The sequence below is a fragment of the Quercus suber genome, unplaced genomic scaffold, assembly GCF_002906115.3.
Source record: "Quercus suber isolate HL8 unplaced genomic scaffold, Cork oak 2.0 scaffold_106, whole genome shotgun sequence".
NCBI lineage: Eukaryota > Viridiplantae > Streptophyta > Magnoliopsida > Fagales > Fagaceae > Quercus > Quercus suber.
The window spans coordinates 95,633-120,179 of record NW_027069571.1 but is presented as its reverse complement, the minus strand read 5'-3'; the positions used below and the strand labels follow the sequence as shown (position 1 = coordinate 120,179).

The 24,547-nt window shown below is 36.9% G+C and overlaps 2 protein-coding genes and 1 pseudogene across 2 annotated transcripts; 1 reads left to right on the top strand and 2 right to left on the bottom strand.

Moving 5' to 3' along the window:
• Nucleotides 1–775: 775 nt before the first annotated feature.
• LOC112010537 (dolichol-phosphate mannose synthase subunit 2) lies at nt 776–6,553 on the bottom strand. The gene is made up of 3 exons (XM_024042881.2): nt 6,414–6,553; nt 1,358–1,471; nt 776–1,207 (listed from the first exon to the last, which is right to left on the bottom strand). Exons 2-3 carry the CDS (start codon nt 1,445–1,447, stop codon nt 1,055–1,057), a joined length of 243 nt encoding a protein of 80 aa, XP_023898649.1. The 5' UTR covers nt 1,448–1,471; nt 6,414–6,553; the 3' UTR covers nt 776–1,054.
• Nucleotides 1,921–2,689, top strand: LOC112010527 (small ribosomal subunit protein uS3x-like; annotated as a pseudogene).
• Nucleotides 6,554–10,110: 3,557 nt separating the features above from the next.
• Nucleotides 10,111–14,638, bottom strand: LOC112010544 (uncharacterized). Its single transcript, XM_024042891.2, has 2 exons — nt 14,337–14,638; nt 10,111–11,029 (listed from the first exon to the last, which is right to left on the bottom strand). Exons 1-2 carry the CDS (start codon nt 14,465–14,467, stop codon nt 10,570–10,572), a joined length of 591 nt encoding a protein of 196 aa, XP_023898659.1. The 5' UTR covers nt 14,468–14,638; the 3' UTR covers nt 10,111–10,569.
• Nucleotides 14,639–24,547: the final 9,909 nt, after the last annotated feature.

The following is a 24,547-nucleotide window of genomic DNA, read 5'->3' as shown; positions in this document are numbered from 1 at the left end:
AAATGAATGACAACCCAAGAGTTTAAAGGTTTGGCCAGGGGTTTGGTTATATATATTAAGAAAAGTTAAAATTTTTATTAAGATAATTAAATTTATAGTTACATCATCTACCACAATGGACTTGGACCTCTGCGAAATCCTTACCTTTTTTGTTTATTAGAAAACTTATAAATGAACCCAATGGGAGCCTACCTTCCACCCTTTCTTACAGTAGAAGGAGATGCCATTTAAGCTATAACTTTTTGACAAAATCCTTCTATACAGGTATCTTAAATCCTTAACCAAATAAAAAATTCTTACTAACTTTATCATCCTCATTTGTCACCACTAGTTTTGCATCCTTTATCTTGTTAAAAAGTGCCCAAAAAATCATGGAAACTAATACAGTTTCAACATGAACTATTGGGGGGGGGGGGGGGGGGTGGTGGGCGCGGCGGCGGGGGAGGGGGCAGTTTGGATTTTTAATTCAACAGTTACAACAGTGGGGAGGGGAAGTTGAACCCCTAAATGTCCCCGTTGAAAACATCATAAGGTGTAAGTTGAGTTACAAAACTTATTAACAAACGCATACTTTCAGCACTCTATCCTAGGCAAGTAGGATGTCATTAACTAACAACGGGAGTCCATACCATAAAAAGGAGGGGGAAAATAAATTAAACTAAAGTGGTCTGTAGTGGTGTTATGTTAAGTCACTTGCATAACATGTGGTAGCAGTACCAAACAATGAGCAAAGTATGCCAAGGAATGCAGTAGTGCCATAACAACCATGGACAAATTATAGGCAACATGCAGTAAATTTGGTAGTTCATTCGCAATTTTCCAAAATAAGTTTAGGCCCTAAGGTAATAGACTAATATATGAGCTTCCAATAGTATTAGAAATGATACAGATATACAAAATCTGCAAGTTTCAACAAATCCAAAATTAAAACACTCCTTCAGATCAGAAAATGTGTAGAGAGGTAAAAAAACAAACAAGAAAATAAGTAGAACTCTAAGTTACTCTCAAAGATTTTTTTTTTTTTTAAAGAAAAAAAAAGGCAGAACTAATTGTATCAAGCCTTCTTCTTTTTGGATTTCAGCATCACAAATCCAATAAATACACACAAGAAACAGAGAAGCACCACACCGGCAAATACAGGTACTAGTATGGCGTATTCTTGTGGTAGGAAATACTCGTGGATGAAGTGATCACTGTCTACAAATGGCTGAAAGATCACAAGATATGAATAAAACATCAATAGGTTATGCGTACAGTATTCATTTCCCTTTTTTTTTCTTTTTTCTTTTTTGGAATTTGGGGAGGGGGCTAGGGGTTGTAAAAGGAAGAGATTAAATTAAATTGGAAGTAAACTGACCAGAATGATGACCCAGAATGTATAATACGTGAATATGGATAAGCTGATAAAAGATAACAGAAACCCAACTGCTCTGTCTGCTAATTCCATCCTGATGTTGATGGCTTTCACTGCCTGTAATGCAAGTATAAAGAAGACAAATCAGCAACTGTGCACATAGTAGCTGACACTTTGATCAAACATTAACAAGTATCATAATGTGCATCACATACAAACAAGCTACCATAAACCACCCCCACCCCCCCCCCCCCCAAAACATCACCCCCCAACCCCCCCTCTCCTCTTTCCTCTTCTTCACCCACAAAAAGTATAATAACAACAAAAGAATTCTCAGGGTTGCATGGAATCAATGCCTTGGAATTGGATATCTAGTCCCTTGGTATATAAATGAGCTTCAAATTGAATCAAATCTGTACGGTAGTACAAAGAAATTTCACTGCAAATGTCACAGCCCCAAACCCAACTACATGAATTTGGTGTTCAATGCTATTTCTGTAACTTCAATATGCAAATAAAGCGCTAAAATCTCCACAATATAATCATATAAAGTAAACCCCCAAAGAATGAGGTTCACAAGTGAAAATCAAACATAATCCTTCACAGTTTTCAAATCGCCAGAGCACAAACCACCTCAAGTTTAGAGCTCAGATCCCTCCACCTCTTCCTTCAAAAATGGCGAAAGTTCGTAGCTGACGGAGTTTTCTACGCCGAGCTGAACGAGGTACTGACCCATGAGCTCGCTGAGGACGGTTACTCCGGCGTTGAGGTTAGGGTTACCCGATGCAAACCAATGTCATCATCAGAGCCACACAAACACAGAACGTTCTCAGTGAGAAGGGAAGAAAAATCAGAGAGCTTACCTAGGTGGTACAGAAAAGGTTCAAGTTTCCAGAGAACAGTGTAGAGCTTTACGCTGAGAAAGTCAACAACAGAGAGCTTTGCGCTATTGCTCAGGCCAAGTCTCTCTGATACAAGCTTCTTGGAGGTCTCGCTGTTAGGAGGGCTTGCAATGGTGTACTGAGATTTGTCATGGAAAGTGGGGGGCAAAGGGATGTGAGGTGATTGTTAATGGAAAGCTTGGGGCACATCGTGCAAAGGCCATGAAGTTTAAGGATGGATATGTGATTTCTTCTGGTCAGCCAGTCAATGAATATATTGACTCTGCCGTTAGACATGTTCAAGGTCAAGATAATGCTTAATTGGGATCCCCACAGCAAGATGGGCCCCAAAAGTCCCTTACCTGATCTGGTCACAATCCACACTCCAAAGGAGGAGGATCATTTCCAGTCGCCTGCAGTGGCAACAGATATTGAAGTCCTCCCTATGGCGTAAAGCTTCATGGTTATTACTCTAATGAACTACCAAGTGGTACTTTTGAGTATCTGAGTTCAGTAGTTGTTGCTTATTGCCAATATTGGGTACAAGGACTTTGAATGTGTTCTACCTTTTTTTTTTTTTTTTTTAATTTTTTTTTTTTTGTGTGTGGAAGATTTCAAATTTTGAATTATAGATAATTAATCATTAATTTTGTTTCTTATTTATCAGGAAAAAAAAAATTAAAATCATGTAGCCCTCAAAGGTATAAAACATAAAGAATAAAAAAAAAAAATTATTCAGGAATATTTCTAATGCCAACTGAAATCCTTGGACAAGAAAACTGCCTCCAGCTTCAGAGAGTACCCACAATGTGCTAAACCTCTATTGTATCAAATTTGATCTTAAAAAAAAGAAATATATCTGTGTGTGTGTGTGTGTGTGTGTGTGAAAAGGATGAGCTTAACAGCCTAGTAAGTAGAAATACAAAATATTCACAAGACTGGGTGTCTAGTGAGGACAGAGATTACACAAACACACACACACACACACACACACACACACACTCATAAGTGATTTCAGTATAACAATTTATAAAGTCTCTTTGTAAGAAAATAAAACTCACTTAAAAACAGACATGCCTTGAGATGTTCACAAAAACAGTGTAAACAGTGAAAATGACAAACAGAGATATCATAAGTTAATTAGCTCTAAATAGTAAGAACATAATTTTCAATCAGTGACATATAGAAAATTTATTATTATTTTTAAGGTAAAACTGATACGTGTAGCTACTGGTATGGGATTGAACCAGATGTGAATTGAACAAATATAGACAATTCATAAGTTTACAAAATCAATATCTCGGGACAGAAGCACATATTTCACACACAGAATTTTGGTTACATAGCATTGGCTCCATTTATTGGAAACCAAAGGCCAGCAATTTAACCAATGCTGGCTAGTTACTGTCTATTGCCCTTCTTCGAAGGGTCTTAAACACTGCATCAATACGAAAGGCTAACAACTTAACCCCTGTTAGCCATGGCCAAACTGCATTGACTCTCTTCAATGAGATCACGAAGGCCAATAACTTAACACCCATTGGCCAGGGTTCACCACTTTACACTATATACCTGATCCAGAGTTTCAAATCCAAAATAAGGTCCACAACATATAATATCTTAAGAAATGATTTTACAGTTGCATGATAATCAGAAGAAGTTCTTCTCCAGAATTGGATTCCATATTGTCTTCTCCTTGAATTTTGCACCCAAAGGAAGACCCAAATATTTCATAGGAAGAGAACCTAACAATGTTATGAACTGCTCCCATAGGCACCATTGTTATGTACACATTATACTCTTGGTTTGCTAACAGAAGGCCATGACCATTGTTGATAAGTAACTAGCTCATAATTTTATTTATTTTGGGACCTTCAGTAGATGACGAGAATGTGTATTAGGTCACTTTAATCAAACATTGTAATCATGCACCAATTCTAGTAATCAAACCTTAAATATTTCCAGACCTAAGATCTTAAATGAATAATCAATGTAATATACAAGACCTCTTAAAATTAAGAGTGCAACCATCAGGTCCTTATTTGAATTCAACCCAGTACGTAAAACCTCTATCACTGTAATCAACTAAAAAATAATGCAGAAATAGTCTAATCTCACTATGCTGCCAACAAACCATATATATAACTTCAAAATTCTTACATCAATCCAAAAATATTGATTAAGATTGACCTTTCACCTTTTAATTCGATTTCCAGCAGCAAGACTTTATGCCCACAATCAAATATTGGTCTCCCTTCATCTTTCATGTTGACCACCTCTCTCTCTCTCTTATTTTGTGTAAGAGTTGTATAATATATTAGAGCAAGGATTTACGGCTGCTAGGAAAAATAAAGAAAGGATTCATCTTTTCTCAACTTTTTTTTATTACATTTGTGACCCAATTATGGTTTATTTAATTGCTTTATTTAAAAAAATTAACAAAACCACCCTAAAAGATCCAATTTGTTTCTATGCCTCAAATAATAATATATTTCTTTTGGAGTTCACATTACACTTTTTACTTATTTATTTTTTCTTCACCACCTTTGGGATTTAATCATATCTATTTAAGTCCTAACCCAAGGACCAATTTACTTATAATGTTATTGAGAGCAGATGCACAATTCACAATAGGTTTCATGTTTCTCAAACCATATGAATCCATTATTATAAAATTCATAGAAGAAAATATAGGGCATTACAGCAGAAGTAAAATTTGAGGGTTTTTTTTTTTTTTTCCTCCCTTTTTGATAAGTAAAAGATACTTCATTGAATAAAAAGAAAGATAATAAAAGGAGCCAAAGCACACAAGCAGTGTGCTAAGGACACAGCAATAAAAAAAAATGTATGAAAATTACAAGTAAAATTTGAGTTTTAAAATACAGACACTGCTTATAGTTTCAATTCTGAGCAACCAAATAAGGCTTCAACTATTAAGTCATGGCCTAGAAAATACACAAGTAATGCAAATCTGGGTGACATAATATTCATTGTGAGAAAAAGAAGAAGAAGACATAAACTAGGTAAAAGCTAATTAGGCCCATAAATAGGAGAAGAACATTTATTTTTTATAAGTAAAAATAGGAGAACAGGATATAAGAACCAAAACACCCACATTTGGATTTATGCTAAAGCTTCCAGGTTTAGAGCAACTTGCTGACTGATCACATATTAATTATCAATGCTAACAACAAATTCCAGGACTTTTAGCTTTAGAAAGTATTTGAGCATCCGTAACCATTTTACAGGCTTTGATGATAGATGCCCCCTCTCACGACAATATAGCATTCGCCTCAAAATCCTAGCTCCGGAGGACCAATCTTGATCCTGATCTTTACCCAACCCCCCTCCCCTCCCCAAAAGAAAATAAAACATTTCTCGTTCTGATTATGGACACCTTTCAAAAGAAGGGGATAAAAAAAAAAGGAATTCTTATTTTCTATAATTCCATTCAGTCTCATCTCTGTGTTGTCAAAATCACTCATTCAATAAAAGCATGAGCATGCTTTGTCATTCAAATTTCATGAGTGTCCTTGTCGGTACTTCTGTCCTTCATTTGGTATTCGTCAAAATATCTCTATTAGCGGGATGTACCTCTATTGAGCCTCTCTAAATTCTAAGTTTTTTTTAAAAGGTAAAATGTACTCACCCAATGGGTTTCAAACTCGCGACCTTACCCTCGACCCATTTGAACAAGAGCCCATTAAAATCCTAAGCATAAACATTATAATTTTTTTTTAAAAAAAATTGAGATTAGCTGTTAAGAAATGAATTACTTTCAGCAGAGTCTAGTTTCTGAAGACAAAAAGCCCATAAAATTGAAATATGAGATAGAAAATATTAGGTACATTATAAGAGTAAAAGCACCACCTCAAAACACAATAACCTACAATCTTAAATTCTTCAAAGTTTTTATTTATGGTAGAAGAACTTCAACTTGCAAATCACAGCTTAATTGAAAGTGAAAAATACAGTTTCACAACAGCAAATCACAACGAAAGGCACGGGAATTTACATTCCTGTGAAGAGAAAGTCAAATCTAATTACATGAATGAATAACACACTATTTAAAATTATCAAGACCTAGGCTTTACGGCAATAAAAATAATGAAATTCTTGACAAACAAAATCCTAATTTTATGGAAATCAAATTACCAGAAAAGGGAGATGAAGATTACCTGTTAGGCCGGTTCAGCGAAAGTTGATGGGAAAATGTTTGTATTTCGTTTACTGGAGGAATTGGTTTGAAGACTTCAACATGGATTTGGCTTTCCTTTTCCTGTTTCACTATTCCCACTTTCCAGAATAATGATAATTGATAATAAAGATGTTATTCGGGTTAACAAATTCAACCCGAGAACATCGGGTTTGGGCATGAGCTTGGTTTTTTTTTTTTTGGACTTTTTTTTTAATTTATTTTTTTAGACAATAAAATTTTAAATTAAAAGCAAAATAATGTAGTTTTAGTGATTTAAATGGCAAGATAACACAAGTCTGAATTGGGGTGTTTTGAAACTTAACTGAAATAAAAACTAGTGAAACTTAGAAGGTAAGTTTTAAAATTTGACCTATAATCAAGGGGCTCGGTCCTCAAAATATCCAAGTAATAAATTTTCTAATGTAAGAATATTTAAGTGTGAAAAATTTTTATTTATTTTTAGTATAAAAACTTACTTTTTTTTTAATTCATATAACTATTTAAAAAGAAAGAAACTCACATCAAATCATCTATTTTAAACTCTATTTCATTACAATATCAATTTTTTTTATTCTTTAATTATTTCTATTTCATCACACATAATCACCACCATCTACTCTCTTCATTCGTTTTTAGAATACGAAAAGAAAGAATAAAATATTAAATATAAAATGAATAGTGCTAATATAAATTTACAAGATTACTGTAGCAAATTTGCAAATTTACATATCTTTAACTTGACTGATGGAGTAATTTTGGAGGTTAGATGTGTAAAATTGAGCCATTTTTCTATTTTGCATTGTATGCAAATGCTCTAAATTAATTAAATAAAATAACACAAATCCTAATGGTTTCTATTCTATTAATTTTTTGACCACAAATGAATGAGATATTAAGTTTTGGTCTCTTGGCTAACACTTCGGAGTCATCCATAAAAATTGACTCTTAAAAGGATGGAGGATGACAACATTTTTTTTTTTAAAACCTAAGTTTCACAATTTAATAAAATAACTATTACTGTGGGATGTGGTTTGGAGGTAGGAGTCCCTATATCACTTCACATGATGATTGGCTGGAGGTGAGTGATTCGAGTAATAGCGCTTCAACAAATGTGTTATGCCAATGATTAGTACATATGGTATAACTCATTGTTGCTACGTAGTGTAGGGTCGATGAGATCACACTAAAGACCCTTTTTTTTATTCAAGAAAATATATATATATATATATATTAAACTTGATTGATGATGGCAATATGTTTCATTTAGATATATATTTTAAATATCTTGTACGCAATGTTTGACAATTTGATGGATTTGGAAAATTTTATCTTTTACCTTTTATAGTATATATGCATGTATATTTAACATGTAGTTCGTCACGTGTTTCAGGAGAAATTATTAGGTCTACCGAGAAAACTCCTGAAGTGGTCCTCCTAACCAATAAAATTGTGCCACCTGTACAAATGTGTGAGTCAACTTCCTAATAAGCACAAGGGGAAAAAAAAATCACTAGGTAATATCATATTTGCATAAGTGACAACATTTTATTAATTGAAAGGATTAGGGATGACTACTTCAGCAGTCTTCTGATGGATCTATTAATTTCTCGTGTTTCAAATGAATTATACTTTTAATCCTAAAATAAAGCAATTATTTTCATAAAATTGGAAAACAAACCGTGAGATGCAATTTAAAAAAAAAAAAAAAAATACTATGTACGTATGCAAACTTTTTGCATACATTACACATGTTTACTAATTAGTGGTTAAAATCTTTTTTTTTTTTTGTGTGTGGTAAAAATGGGAGTATTATTTAGATAATAAAGGGTTTATACAACAAGAAGCTTATAGGCCTCCAAAGGACACATTCTACTAGTCCTAAGTTGCTTCATATCCCACACAAAAGCTGGATAAACAAAATTTGGGCATAAGTTGTAAACTTCCAAAACGCTCTGTTGCTGTCAACCCCTTTTCGCTAGGGCATCTGCACATCTGTTAGCCTCACAGTATATTTAAAGTAGATGGATGACCCATGCTCGTGCCATAAGATTCCAGCAATTAGAAATTAAAGGGACAACATCTGGTGGTAATACACTATCATTGGTTAGCCAATTTAGTATAGTAGTAGTATCAGTTTCTTGAAAAATAAATTTAAACCCCATATCCCATGCTAAAGAAAGTCCCTGTCAAACTGACCATATCTCAACCATATTATTAGTAGCTAGTAAAATCTTATCTTGAGGTTGGCTCAAGGCTACTTCAGGTTCTTGACGTGAGGATATCTTGAGGATGTTGTGTGGCCTCATGTTTAAGAATTAATTTTTTTAGAATCATGTTTAAGAATTAAAGGGTTGGCAATGCCTCAAGGATGAGACTTTTGCATTTTTGTCCTCAAGGATTGTAGTTTTATAGCAAAAGTGGAATGAAAGAAGAGAAAACTAAAAAAAGGCTAACTATCAGTGCTAAAAGATGATATAATCCATTTCATTTTTTTTTTGGTTATCTGGATTCTGGAATATATTAAAGAAAACTGAAGAGTTATGGCACTGCTACGGTAGTGCCTACAATAAGTAGTACCCAAGACATGAAGCCTAATCTGATTCAAAATACAATCAATGGGCAAATAAAAAGAAACAAAATCACCAAGCAGATCAGCTCTGCTTTTTGCCATAGGATCATCACATCTATTGACCTCTCTGGAATCTTGTTGAGAAGGACCCTGCTGCCATCAATTAAAGGGGATAAGGATCTAGGAAAGTTGTTGCCATTGTTCAAAAGGGTAACACAGAGGCATCCAATTCAACAATAAGAAATTGAATATGAAGTTGATTGCAGAGAGTGGGGCCATCTTTAAGAGCCCAGAGTTTAGCAACAACACCAAAAGTTGTTCCTATTAACCAGAGTAAAACCTCCCACCCAATTGCCATGATGGTTTTTGATAATACCACCTCCCCAGCCTTATCGAGATTACCTATGAAAGATCCATCAGTGTTTAACTTACACCAATCTAAGGACTGGAGGAGCTGTTATACATACCACCCATTAGCAATGCTATAAATAAGCATTTTTAGAGTAAAAAATCTCCACAAGGAGAAGAGGCCCAAATGATAGTGTCTTTATCAGTAGAAGCACATCTGAGAGTAATAGCTTTAATATATTGGATAAGCTTCAAGTCTCCAATTTGAGTTTTTCACTTCTTAACACGCATGGCAGCATGATATCACGTTTATATCAAAATTAGAAAGACTAATAGAGAGATGGAGCCACCTACGTACTGACTCATTGGGGAACGCCCTCCTTAATTATGGAAAATTCAAAGAAAAAGACATATCATATGCTGAAGCAGTTTGTACAGATGAAGAATCGTTACAACCAGACATAAATCAAGAGATATGTAGGATATTAACTGTGACGAGGAGAATGACACCTGGCCTTATTAGCATGTAAAAATCTACTTGAAAAGTCAGAAATTTTACCCCAAAACAACATTTTTATGTACCAAAAGAATAATATATGCATGCTAACAAGAACTGGGTGATCCCTGTAAGAAGATATCAATCCAGGCTAGCTAAGTAAAATTCAAATCATCAAGTGAACTTTACCATACGTCCTTGGAAGGAAAAATGGGGTTATATGGTTTTGTTCCATGGTCTTGCTACTGTTTTCATTCCAGTAAATGGTTGCTAATTAAGAAACAAAATTTATAAAGAGTATCGCCATGTCTTTCGTTTTATTAAATAACAAGAAGCCATCTCTGATCTCAGGCAACTGCGAGTTCTTAAAAAAAACTACTATACAAAATGCCAGCAGAGAACAAGGGTACCAAAAAAAAAAAAAAAACCTTCATGAGGCAATGAACCAAAGCACGTTCACGCCATCAGTTGCATCTACTGCACTGTTTCCATTCAATCAATCCTGAAAAACAACCTCTTCCATAGTTCAGTTCCAAAAGTCTCATCTCCTGGAAGGAAAAAACTTGGGTGCTCCGGAAGCAATGCTGCCTCCTCTCACATGAGGGGTGGGCCCCATGGTGGGACCCACGCATGGGGCCCACCTCTCATGTGAGAGGGAGGAGCATTGCTCCCGGAGCATGTAAAAATTACCCCTCCTGGAAAAACACTAATAGAGCTGCAACTTTAGTTGTGTATCATCCACTGCCTTATGTCCGTCCGGAGACCTTCCGTCCAACTTCTCATGTAACTTGATCTCAACATTTCTGGCCCAGAGAAATGTCTATACTGGGTCATATTCCCAGCTGTCTTTGGTGATCGCATCATCATTGAAATGGATGGGAAAGGCTTAGGCCAAATATTTCTTGCTGAGGTAAAAAGATGCCTAGCAGAATCCTGATTTCTGGATATTTGAGAACCCCCAGGAGGTTTCAGATTGGAGGCATTTACCTGCTTTGTCACGCTCAAGCTTGAGCTAGCACCATTGGGAGGATTTCCAGGAGAGGGACCACGAATCTGAGCTGATGGTTTCATTCGGTCAAGCCATCGCAGAATCCTGTTACCAAGATTCCGACCAACTTCTATGTCCCTCTCTTGTATGTTATGATGAACCTTGAGTGCTACATCAAATACGGCACGTGTTCGTCTGCAAAACAGGGGGGGGGGGGGATCAGATACTTGTTTTTCAAGAACAAAAATATGAACCTTGAGTGCTACATCAAATACGGCACGTGTTCGTCTGCAAAACAGGGGGGGGGGGGGATCAGATACTTGTTTTTCAAGAACAAAAATTATAGCAAGTAGTTCAAAACTAGTAACAAATGCCACCACTCTGGTAATATATTGAACACTATATGCCAATATAGAATCACAATTATTATAGAATATGGCTAGCTAGTGACTCTCTGGATGTCCAAAAATTTGCACCTAGAGTATTTTTGTGCAATGCATTCCATGGTTAATCATGTATTTAATACTTTCCCAAAATGACAACAAAATGCAAATATCTCCTTCCTGAACGAAGGCAATGATATGGAGTTAACATATATAGCATGGAAGTAATTGATGAAATTAAGGAACATTTGAGCCAAGTAGCGTTGATCTTAGCAACCCAGAAAGTAAAGTTTCTACTTACTGCCTAAACTAAGCATTCAACAACAAAGAAGCCTCATTACAGGGCAAGATCAAAGAAAAAAAAATTAACATACTGAATTCCAAAGATCAAGAGCTTCCAAGTTATTTATGCGATATTGAAGCTTTCAAGGATAAAGGACAAGCAATTGTAATTATCTTACATTGCCAGCTCAAAAGGGAACACTAGCTGCTGCAATGAAAAGAGCTTTTTATGACAGATGTCCTGTACCTTGATATGCTGGACTAGTGGTCAGTGCTGATGCTTTTTTCTAAAATAGATTTGCAAATTGGTTTCTGAACTCAGATGAAAAGGCAGATAAGCAGCTGGCATACCAATTGAGCTTGTGAGATATGTTGCAAAGCAGTATAACATGTCCTCAATGTTTCCATCGGATAGTTTAGTGTTACTGAATTACATATATATCTTAGCTCACAGCCCATCATGGGCCATCATGGGACATATATATAAACCTAATTAAGGGTCTCTAAATCTATGCAAAACAAATAGTTGTAAGCTATCTGATCTGGTTCTATATCTAGGTCTGTTTTCAATTGCAGATGCCCAAGTGGATAAATTAACTACACTTGAGTCCTATCTGTCATACATTGGGTGACACATTGCGTGAAGCTTCAACTTCAATAAGTGGTCATCGCTGTTGGGTGATATATTCATGACTTGAGCAACCTATCTTGTTCCAACCTTTTTTTCCCCAGCCTTAAAGTGTAAATTATTTTATTTATCATGGACATAGGTAAGACAAAGTCAGGGAGCAAGATCTGTGGCTTTCTACAGATAGAATCTCGTCTTATCTCTAATAAACCAAAAGACATCAAGTTTATGTGGTACTGATAATATCACTTGGTTCATTTAGAAATAACAACAACAATAAACGAAATACTTGATGGAGCCAAAATTTTCAAGTACATCAAAGTCAAACAAAGATTATTCAGAACAAGCAATCAGGGAACCACTTGGAAAGGTTCACCTTCACAACTTCAAATGTGTATAAATGACAAAGTTGTTAATGAGCTGAACTTAAAATTTTCCCACATGCTAGTATTGAGATAGAATCCAACTAGACAATTTCATAGTGCTGTACTAGCTCTAAGCTCACTTTCCCACATTGCAACCAAATCACACTAACCCCATTATTATATATATTTATTTATCGTAAATTCCATTTTAAAGGACTTGAATTGAGCAGCTCTATGTGTCCTTCATTGGAAAGAAGTGTTCCAAACTGCATAGTTTAGAAAACTAAAGTGAATGTAAGAGCATGTGGCATTTGTGTGCTAATCCCATTTTCAGACAAGACAAGTAAAAAATCACACTCAAAACTGGCATTTGTTCCCTAGTACTGTACATCCCTGCTTTGAAGATCAAAGTACAAAAATCTTGCAAGGTTTCTTAACCTAAGAATGTGCTCTCATGTTCAGCCTACCCTTCCATCTAGCTTCTGTCTGTTAAACTCCTCAAAATTAATTGCATACTAATTTCTTTGAAGTCATGATAGGATTAGGATACAGAATATGGGAAAAAATGATGAGGGTGTGGAAGCATAAAGTTTGTAATGATACTGCGGCAGCATAGGCAGATTGGACAAGGATTTTATTGACTGTTGCTATAGTAGATACTAATCTCCGACCTTGCTGTCCAAGAATCCAATCCACTAACAGGAAAAATCAGTTGCAGGGAGAGATATATAATAGCGTGTTGCATAATGCTAGTTCAAATCTCTATCCCAGCAACCTATTCTCTCTATTAAAATCAAAATTGAATGCTTACCCAATGAGGGGCATAACAAAATCACCCCCACTTAATATATTGACGACGACCCACCATTCAAACTGCAGGGAGGAAATTAAGAATCTTACAAACTAACATGAATAAAATCTGTGCTTGGGTAACAATTACATGCAAGTCATATTCATTAATTCTTCAACAAATTCTCTTGGAACATATTAAATTTATGATGGTTTTTCTTTCTTTTTGGAAATATATCATACCCAATTTCACATTAGTAAAATTACAAAAATTTGTCCCTTTGGGGACACCCAAGTCGTGGCCTCAATGGACTTGAAGGATGTGCCAAAAACCCGGAGATCCCAAGTTCCATCCACCACACTATTAGTCCATAGGGTTTTCAGGATGTCCCATGATCAGGTAGTAGAATAATTTGACCAAAAGACTAGGACACCACTTACTTATATCAAATTATAGAAATATATAAAAAAATTAAAAATTCCCTTTTAGATGTCTTAAGAGTTAAAAGACCTCCAAAATCATTACCAATAAAAAAATAAAAAAATAAAAAAATAAAAAATTGAAAACAATGTTGATTAATCCAGCCAATAACATACCAATGGTTTATTAAATCTTCTTGATATTTAAACCATAGTTAATCCTTTCTGTCATTTTCATCACACCGATGCCCCAAAATCATTACCTCAAAGAATGTTTTATTTCTATGGTACCACTATGATTAGGACCGTTAATTTTAAGTGTTTTAACCATATTCATTGCTAATATCAACAAAAAAATTACAAAAGTAGCATAGATATTTCCATCCCACAAAAGATATACACAAAATCAGCCCCAAAAGCTAACCCAATATATTTTTTGGTGTGAATATATATAGCTGGCTTTGAGCATTATATCGCAAACCCATTACTTGGGTTGATGACAAGTAATGATCCCATCAACACAGACTTCACTCAAACAACTACATATCGTACAAATCAAACCTAACGATTCAATCAAAAATTATAAAAAAAAAAAAAAATTTTGTTAAGAAAAGTGATGGGATATAGAATAGTACCTTTGAAGAAATTGGCGGATCTTGGGGTGTTTGGGGCTAACAACCTTGCGCTGAATCTTGAGAGCGAGCCTGTAGGTTCGCTTGAGTCCCAAGAAATACGCAGTCCCCAACGTGATCTCCCAAAGCACCATTTTCTCTCTGTCTCTGTCTCTCTCTGGAACACTCTCTCTTTGAGTAGTCTGAGGTTGTTTTTGTATTTGTCTTTGTTTTTATGTTATGTTTTATATGTTGTCTCCTATTTTGAACTAGTTTACTATTCTTTTCTATTCCCTTCGCTCTTCTTTTCGTTTCTCCCAAGTAATATCAATATATTCGAACTCACTGACGTTTTTTGGGGGTCTAGTCTAGTCTACTATTATATAATAACATCACCGATGCATAAATCATCTTAACCGTTGATTGTTTCCTTTCTTCTTGATCTGAACCGTTCCTTCTTTTAAGCGGCTAGAAGGACCGGGATCTTTTTTAGGGGTTTGAAGTTGAACTGTTAAACACTTCGGTTTGGGTTGGGTTAATAAAGAGTTAAAGACACAGGCCCAATTTCTTTCTGGATTTACCCACCCAAAATTAGAGAATATGCTATAGCAAATTCGGATACAGAATTTTTTTTTTCTTTTTTTTTTTTGCAGAAGATCCTCTTGGATACTCTGTGCTGATATTTGTTGAACATTTTAGTCGATTTTCACTTTTTTCTTCTTCTTCTCCTTTTTATTTTTTATTTTTTTTTATTTTTTTTACATTATTATTTTTTGGGATGTCTACAATCCCTAAATTCCACACTTCTCATATAATTTATTAATGAGGTCTCTTACTTGTCAGAGTTTTCAAATCTAAAACCGCATAACACTTCAAAAATAACTACACCAATCCCTTGACATTAACAATTATTACTAGTTAAGAGTCTTGTAATTCAATTGACATATATTATTCTTTCTAACAAATATATCTTCGGTTCAAATCCTTTCCGCATTATTGTAATTTACAATTATCAAATTATCAATGATATGTGTCTTGTCATGTGTAATAACTCATTTATTCTACTTTATGAAGTTGAGTGGGTCATGTCATGTGCATTGCACATAAGGAGAATCCATCTTTCTATTGGTGGTTGAAGTCCAAGATAACAAACTTTGAAGCCAAACTTTGTCATTATAATATTTTCACATCAAACAAAACAATATAATATATAGTAGATAATTTTTCATCGATAGAGTTCAATAAGTTTTAAACCTTACAAAAAAAAATCATATAGTTAGTAAAATACAATACGTGTACAATACATTAAGTACAGGAAGGATATAATTCGACATTTTTAACAAAAGTAGGTTTCAAAAAATTGGCCGAAAATTACAAAAACAAAAAAATAATGGCACAGGTTTAATACATGTATAATATGTTAATACGGAAATATTTGTCATATACTTTTTAGACTTATAATAGATACACAAAAAAAAGTATTATAAGTAGAATTAAATATAAATTTAAATATATATGGTCATTAAATCAAATTATATAATAAACTTGTTTAATTGTTTAATATATGCTCTTTCATTTGAACCTACATGCTATTTCTCTCTTTGATGTATTAATTCCAATTTTTATAAGACTATTACTATTAATTCTATTTAAAAAACTACTATCATATTAATGATAAAATTTAGCAAGTCCCATAGATGGTAAAATTTTTAATTTAGCAACTTTGATGTAGTGAGTTTTTGAGTGTTTTTGGTGTTAAAATAGCAGTTTAGCTCTTTTAAACGCTTTGATGTGAATGCTCTTACAGAGTTATAGTGAATAGTTTGATGTTGATAACCGTGAGCACTAGGGTACTAGGGTAGTAGAGTGCAGATGCAACAGGGTGTTGTTAGTATTTCGGGTTTCATGATATTTAAGTAATAAGTCCTCTATTTGAAAGTCTATCTTTTAGGAATTGTTTAACCCTTTAACTGTTTTGGGCTTTTGGCTGATATCAACACTTTCTAGGTGTCATAATTTTCTACTGATCTAAACTCTTTTCCATAATTAACGCGTAATTTACCATACAATTGAGAACTAAATGGCATATGTGAGTGTTTTTTATTGCTTCGTACATATGTATACTATACACATGTTATGAATTTTTACCAACAATTATTTAGTAGTTAATTTTCAATTGATAGGGTCAAAAAAGTTTTAAACACCTAAAAAAAAATACCTTCTAGAACTAGAACTGGGAAAAAACAAAATTTGCCACTTTGTTACCTTTTTTTATGAAAAAAAAATGGCTTATACAGCGTGGTATCATTACCCTAGTTCACTTAAACTCGAATTCTATGGAGTAGGACCACCAAAACTACTTGAGACTATCCATGTGAGCACAACATTTAAATTGAAGCACCATGACTCGAACCACAAACCTTAAATTTGCAAAGATAATAATAGTTCAAGGGACTCCTACAATTAGGCTGCCACCCTTCGATTATGCAAGTAGTTTCACTTTCCTAAGATGATATCTCATATCCAAGGAAATTTTCAAATCTAATTTCAACAAGCACAAGAAGATGGAATGAAGAGATGGTGGATGGATTATTTGTGGAAGAGGATGCTAAGTTGATCAAGAAAATCCCCCTAAGTCGACATGTGATAGAGGACACTTTGTATTGGCCTTACTCGACATCAGGAAATTACACTTGTAAGTCCGGATATAGGTTCCTTAAAGAAGAAGAGGAGCTGCAATTAAATTCTCAAACTCCTCCTATCTGTCATAAGCGAGTTTGGAAGGAAGTATGGCAGATGAAATCTCCTCCAAAGATAAAAGATTTTCTTTGGAGAGCTTGCCGTAATGTACTTCCAACCAAACAAGCTTTGATGCATAGAAAAATTTTAGAGGAACCAATCTGTGAGAGGTGTAAATTGGCAGTAGAGGACTCGAAGCATGCTTTGTGGTCATGTCCAAAGCTAGATGTAGTGTGGGCTGATCAGGAAAAATGGGGGTTTAGGTGCGAAATTGAGTTCACATGTGTAAGGGAGTTGCTGTCATGGATGATAAAGGAAGGGACGTCTTTGGAGCTGCTGACTTACATGGCATGGACTGTTTGGAATCAAAGGAAAAAGGTGAGGCTCAATTTGCAAGCCTGTTCGATGCACCATGTTGTTGAACAGGCAGCTGAATTGTTGGCGCAATACAAAGCCAGCACAGAAGCATCAGGTACACATGTAAGGAGTAACAGAAATGGAGGAAACAGGTGGAGAGCACCATAAGCTGGTTTCGTGAAAGTTAACTTTGATGGAGCAGTTTTTAATGATGCAAATAAGTCAGGTGTTGGTGTTGTAATAAGGGATAGCTATGGTGCTGTCTTAGCTTCTTGTTTAGAGAAGATACTTCAGGCGTATAAAACTGAGGTGACAGAAGTGTTGTCTGCTTGGAAAGCTCTGTTGTTTGCACATGAGCTGGGGTTCCAAAATGTCATTCTCAAAGGTGATGCATTACATTTGATTCAAGCTTTGAAATCTCAAGAACAGAGCCTGTGCCTATTGGGTCTGCTGGTGGAGGATGTGAAAATTTACTCAAGTCATTTTCAAAGAATGTTGTATTCTCATGTAAAGAGAAACAGCAATGGTGTAGCTCATAATCTGGCGAGGCATGCTATAAGCAAACCAGATTTCCAAGTATGGATGAAAGATATAGCTTCTCATATTGTTTCGGTTTTAAATTTGGATGTAACTCATTTACATTAATAAAAGTACTCAAGTTCTTTCTCAAAAAAAAAAAAAAAAAAAAAAAAAAAAAAAAAAAAAAAACAAGACTAAAGTCAGAGTCCATGAATGGATAATGGGCCTATTTCTCTCAAACCAACCTTCTTAAAGACAAAAGCCCAAGCAGACACATGAAAGATTCATCTGGCCCATAAGGATTCTTGGTAACCTTTTTCGGCCCTCATAGGACAAACTCATCAAGTCAATTTAATTACTAATTTATTTGATTTGGAAGAAAAGCCTAAAATTCACAATATATAAGGAAGTAAAAGGTTATTTGCAGGGTCTTTTGTAAATCATTTTATGGTTAAGATCAAGTGTTATAAATTTAAAGGAGTATCCAATACTATACATTAAACATTTTTAAAAACATAACACTGCTTTGTACACGGTTAAATCTAAGAAATAAAAATTGAAGCACTAAATGGATTCTCTCCATTTCAAGTAAATTGATCTTATCTTCTATGTATTTTACTATAAATTAATTTGTGAATTTTCTTGCCAACTTTGTTTTAATTTCGCAAGCATTCCAATAGCGTAAGTTGATGCGAGAGTTTCTCTATCTCTAAAGAAGTTTCTCTAGGGCACCAGGAAAGCTTCCTTTTGGGCTGTAGAACCCGACGTTCCTGGTGGTAGGATTCTTTGTATCTCAAGCATTTTCTTTGCTTGGAGGTGGTTTGAAGGCTAGTTTTTTCTTCTTCTTCTTCTATTTTCATTTTTCTTTTCTTTTCCCATATTTTCCGGGGCTTTGGAGACACGAGAGTTGTGAGGGGGTCTTAGAAGACGGAGAACTTTACAAAACACTAGCAAAGCTTGTCTCTGAATGCCAGGGAAGGTGATGAGTTGGGGTTGGATGATGAGCTCTCAACCAAGGGCTTTACTATGGCAGCAAAATTTTTGACTAAACGGGCACTCAATGTGGAGGTTGTGACAAAAACTTTCAACCCTCTGTGGAGGTCAATGAAGGGTTTTGAGGTTAGGAAGATCAATGACCATGTCCTACTGTTTACTTTTGAAAAAAAGGAGGAGGTGGAGAGGATAATGAGCAATGCCCCTTGGAGTTTTGATAAGCACCTGGTGGTTCTGCAGTGGTATGACAGGGGAGTTTCCATCCGGGACCTAGAGTTTAAGAGGATTCCGATTTGGGTCCAAATACATGACGTTCCGTTTAAGTTTATGAACAAAACGGTGGCAGTGAAACTCTGTGAAGTGGTAGGGGCTGTTTGTCAAAGTAGTGGCGAGGGTGAAACGGATGGGGGGAGTTTTCTACGCATGAAGGTAGTTATTGACATTAGCAAGCCTCTCTGCAGGGGAAGACTAATTTCTCTGTCCAAAGGTGAGCAAAGTTGGGTGTCTTTCAAGTATGAAAGACTTCCCAACATCTGCTACTGGTGTGGTTGTCTGAATCATATAGATAGTGACTGTGATTTGTGGATTGAGATTGAAGGTAAGCTTACTAAGGAGCACCAAGCATATGGCGCTTGGATTTGGGCTTCACCGTATGTGAAGGGCAGAAACTCAGTCCTCAAAGTCCTAGGTTTCTATGCTGCAAAGAAAGCTCAGAAGAAAAAGGTGGCTGAAGCCGAAAATGTGGTGGTGCCGCAAGTGCTTCTAGTGGACGATCTACTTCCCACGGTGGTGCAGGAACAATCCGAGGTTACAGCTCATTTTCAAGGTGCTTTTAACGAGGTTTCAGTTGTGTCAGAAGGGGAAGCCATGATCCATGATGGGGCGGTATAGGAAAGCCAAGTTTCAAGGGAAAGTTTTGAGGAAAGGCTTGCTGAGATTGACAAGGAACTGACAAGGTTTGACAAGGAGGGTAACGTGATTTCAGGAGCTTCCAAAGAAGGAAATCAGGATGGGAATAAAGGTCGAAAGTACAACTAGGGGGGCTGAGGTCTTATACACAGCAATGAAAAGCACAAAAGCAAAAGCAAAAGAAGGGGTTGAGATGGTGACTACTCAAATATGTGAGAAGGAGGGGGTTTTGGTAAGTGTTCTTGTTACCCAATCTGCTTTATGTGATATTTCTAATATTATAAGCTATAGGAAAAGTAGTGTTAGGGTGGAAAAAGCCAAAAGGGTGAGGAAAAAAGCCCATGCACGTTCAGTAGAGAATGCTATTCCTAGGGTAGTCACAAAAAACACAAAAAGGCTAGCATCTGAGGGGGACTTCAGTGAGTTACCAAATAAGAAGAGATTGGTTTCTTGCTTTGGTCAGGATCAAAATATTTTAATGGTGGAGGCTGTGGAGCAGCCCCATCAACAACAATGAATATTTTATGCTGGAACTGTCAAGGACTTGGGAGCCCTTAAACAAAGCAGGAGCTTGGTGATTTAATTCAGGCTCATTCTCCCTCAATCGTGTTTGTAGCCGAAACATGGTTGAAAAAAGCTAGGCTAATTTATTTATGTGATAAGTGGAAGTTCGATGGTATGATTGAGTTTTCAAGAGAAGGGAGAGGCGGAGGGGTGGTGATTTTTTGAAAGAAAGAAGTGGATTTCTCGTTTGATTCTTACTCGCCAAATCATATTGATGCAATCATCAATAAAGGAAAGGTGGGGGAGTAGAGATTTACAGGTTTCTATGGGGAATCCAAAACAAGTAATCACTATATTTCTTAGGCCATTTTGAGAAGACTAAAAGCAAAATTTACATTACCTTGGATATATGCGGGGGACTTTAATGAAATTATCCGAGCCCATGAGAAATTGGGGGGGAGACATAGACCAAGTAGGCAAATGGAGGAGTTTAGGGATGTGTTGGATGAATGTGGTTTTCAAGATTTGGGATATAGTGGTAACAAATTCACTTGGTGCAATGGGCATGCGGAGGGGCATACTATGTGGGAGAGACTTAATAGAGCGGTTGGAACGACGGATTGACTTTCTATGTTTTCGGCTACGAAAGTAGTTCATTTGGAGTGTGGTACATCGGATCACAAGCCGATTTTGATTCACTTATTGGGTATTCCCAAGCGAGTGAACAAACCTTGGCGGTTTGAGCAAATGTGGATGAAGGATGGGGGTTGTAGAGAAGTCATTGAGGATGCATGGTCCCATGTTTATTATGGTAGTCCAATGAGTAGAGTGGAAGGAAAAGTGGAGAGGTGTCGCAAGAATTTGAAGTGGTGGAGCAAAGTAGCCTTTGGTAATGTGACCCGAAGCCTTAGGGAGAAAAAAGAACTCTTGAGAGTGGCTGAGGAGGAGGCCATAAGGGGTGGAAGTTTCTCTCGGGTTCAAAGGTTGAAGTTAGATATTTCGAAGCTTCTAGTTAAGGAAGAACAAATGTGGAAACAACGATCTCGAGCTCTATGGTTGCAAGAGGGTGATAGTAATACAAAGTTCTTCCATAGTAGAGCGTGTCATCGGTTTAGAAGGAATTGTATTGATGCTCTTGAAGATCCGAGTGGGGAGATGTGCACGGATGAGGATGGGATTTCATAGATTTTGGTTAATTATTACCAACTCCTTTTTAACTCATCAAATTCGTGTAGGATGGAGGAAGTTGTGGCGGATGTGCCTTGCTCTGTAACGGAGGAGATGAATGAAGTGCTAAATGGGGAGTATACTAAGGAAGAGGTGGTCACAGCACTAAATCAAATGGAACCTTTGAAGGCTCCGGGTCCGAACGGACTCCCTCCCCTTTTCTTTCAGCATTATTAGCCGTCAGTTGGCGCTGATGTGACGAAAGCGGTGTTAAGTTGTCTTGCTTCGAGTGTCATCCCTCCATCCATAAATTAGACATTCATCACTCTTATCCCAAAGGTAAAAAGTCCAACAAAAGTCTTTAAATACCGCCCTATTTCTTTATGTAATATAATCTATAAGCTTGTATCAAAGGTGATCGCAAACAGGCTAAAAGGGGTTCTACCCTTGATTATTTCGGAATCTCAAAGTGCTTTCCAATCGGACAAAGCAATTTCTGATAACATCCTTGTTGCTTTCGAGACTTTGCACCATACGAAGAACCAAAAATCAAAAAAATGGGGTTTTATGGCATTGAAGCTTGATATGAGCAAAGCTTACGATAGGGTGGAGTGGAGTTTCTTGGAGGTCACTATGTTGAAGATGGGTTTTGATGCACGTTGGGTGGCCTTGATATTGAGTTGTATAAATTCTGCTTCTTATTCAATTCTTGTGAATGGAGTTCCTAAGGGTGATATCCGGCCATCGAGGGGTATTAGGCAAGGGGACCCCCTCTCTCCATTTCTATTCTTAATTTGTTCTGAAGCCCTAAATTGCCAGCTGCAACAGGCAGCCAGGTCTGAAGCTATTAGAGGGTTTTCTCTTTGCAAAAATGGCCCAAAAATTTCCCATTTGTTCTTTGCGAATGACACCCTCCTTTTTTGTTGAGCTACTGAGAGTGATTTGGATGTTATCCAAAGAATTTTGGCGTTGTATGAGCAAGCTTCCGGCCAAAAGCTAAATAGAGAAAAAACTACTGTGTTCTTTAGTAAGGCTACTTCGGTTGAAAGGAAGATTGAGATAATTAATGAGTGGGGGGTAAGTGAAGTGCGGGAGTATGAGAAGTACCTTGGCCTATCGGCGGTGGTGGGAAAGAATAAAAAGGCAAGCCTCAATTTCATTAAGGAGAGAGTTTGGAATAAGCTTCAAGGTTGGAAGGAAAAGCTTCTCTCACAAGCTGGAAGGGAGGTGCTCCTAAAGGCTGTAGTTCAAGCTATACCCACCTTTGCGATGGGTTGCTTCAAGCTCCCATCCGGTTTACTAAATGACATTGAAATGATGATAAGGAAATTTTGGTGGGGCCAACGGGGTGACCAACGCAAGATTCATTGGAAGAATTGGGACACTATGTGTAAGCCAAAGGCACTAGGGGGTATGGGTTTCAAAGACTTGGAGAAATTTAATGAGGCTATGTTGGCTAAACAAGTGTGGAGACTACTAGTAGACCAATCATCTCTCTTTTTCCGGGTCTTTAGAGCGAAGTATTTTCCAAGTGGGTCAGTCTTTAATGCTAAGGTAGCGTCGGGGTCATTTGCATGGCGAAGCATTTTAAAGGCCTCAAAGTTGGTCCAGTCTGGTTGACTTTAGCGAGTAGGGAATGGCTCTAAAATAAACATATACAATGATAGGTGGCTGCCTGGAGGGCCCTCGGCTTGTGTAGTTTCTCCAAGAATTGAAGGGGTTTCAAATTGGTCAGTTGCAAATCTGTTGAAGCCGGGTGGAGGAGGCTGGAATGAGCAACTAGTGCATGACATCTTCCTGCCATTTGAAGCTGAGAGAATTAAGAGTATTCCCCTATGTGTCACGGTTCAATAGGACTACCTCTCTTGGCCGAGATGCAGGTCAAGTTCCTTCTCCGTCAAAACCGATTATCAGTTGTTGTGCGAGACTGAGATGAACTCCCTGCCTTCCAGCTTAGATTCGGAGGTGATTAAACGTTTCTAGAAGGATATTTGGCGGCTGAAAGTGCCAAATAAGGTGAAGGTATTCCTATGGCGTGCTTGTTCAAGAGCTCTCCCAACGAAGGTTAATCTCCAAAAAAGAAGGGTAGTGGACAACTCGACGTGTGATCAGTGTGGTTGCATGGCTGAAGATGAGTTCCACGCTTTATGGGACTGTGAGAAGGTCCATGAGGTGTGGGCGCCAGCTTTTGGGGAGGTGAGAAGAAAGGGTCAGAGCCTTCTTGTCATGAGCGACCTTGTGAGTTTTACCAAGGTTGAAGGTTTAATTCTAGAGTTGTTTGCGATGACGGCGTGGCTGATCTGGATGCAGAGAAACAAGTTGAGAGCGAATGATAATCCCCAGCCTTGCTCTAGAGTAGCCTACTCTGCCTCGGCTTTGTTGGCTAAATTTCAGCAAGGAAAACAGGGATCAGTGAGAGGAAACAGAACTAGCCTGGTGCGGTGGCAGCCTCCGTTTGGTTGTTCAGTCAAAGCTAACTTCGATGGGGCGGTGTTTAGTGAGGATCAGGAAGTTGGTATTGGAGTGGTCATTCGCAACAACGAAGGGCAGGTGTTGGCGGCGCTGTCGGAAAAGGTGCGGATGCCAGGTTCAGTGGAAACTCTTGAGATGTTGGCGGCTAGGAAAGCTGCTATTTTTGCTAGGGACCTCGGTTTCAACCATGTGTGTTTTGAAGGCGACTCTGAACTAGTGGTGAAGAGCTTACAGTCAGGTTTGGTTTCTAATGCAACGGTTGGCCATTTAGTAAAAGACATTATGTCTATAAGGGGGCACTTTCAGTCCTCTAATATCATCCATGTAAGGCGGCAAGGCAACAATGTTGCCCATGCTCTAGCTAGGGATGTAAGCTTTTCTTTTCCTTTAAGGGTTTGGATGGAGGAAGTTCCTCCAAATATTTCCTGTTTTGTTGTAAGAGATTTGTCTTAGTTTATTAAAGTTTGCTCTCCTCGAGTTGGGGGGTTCCTCAAAAAAAAAAAAAGTTGATGCGAGAGTTTTTACGAAGAATTGGACTAATGATGTATGCTTTATTTGAATTCTCAATCTATATA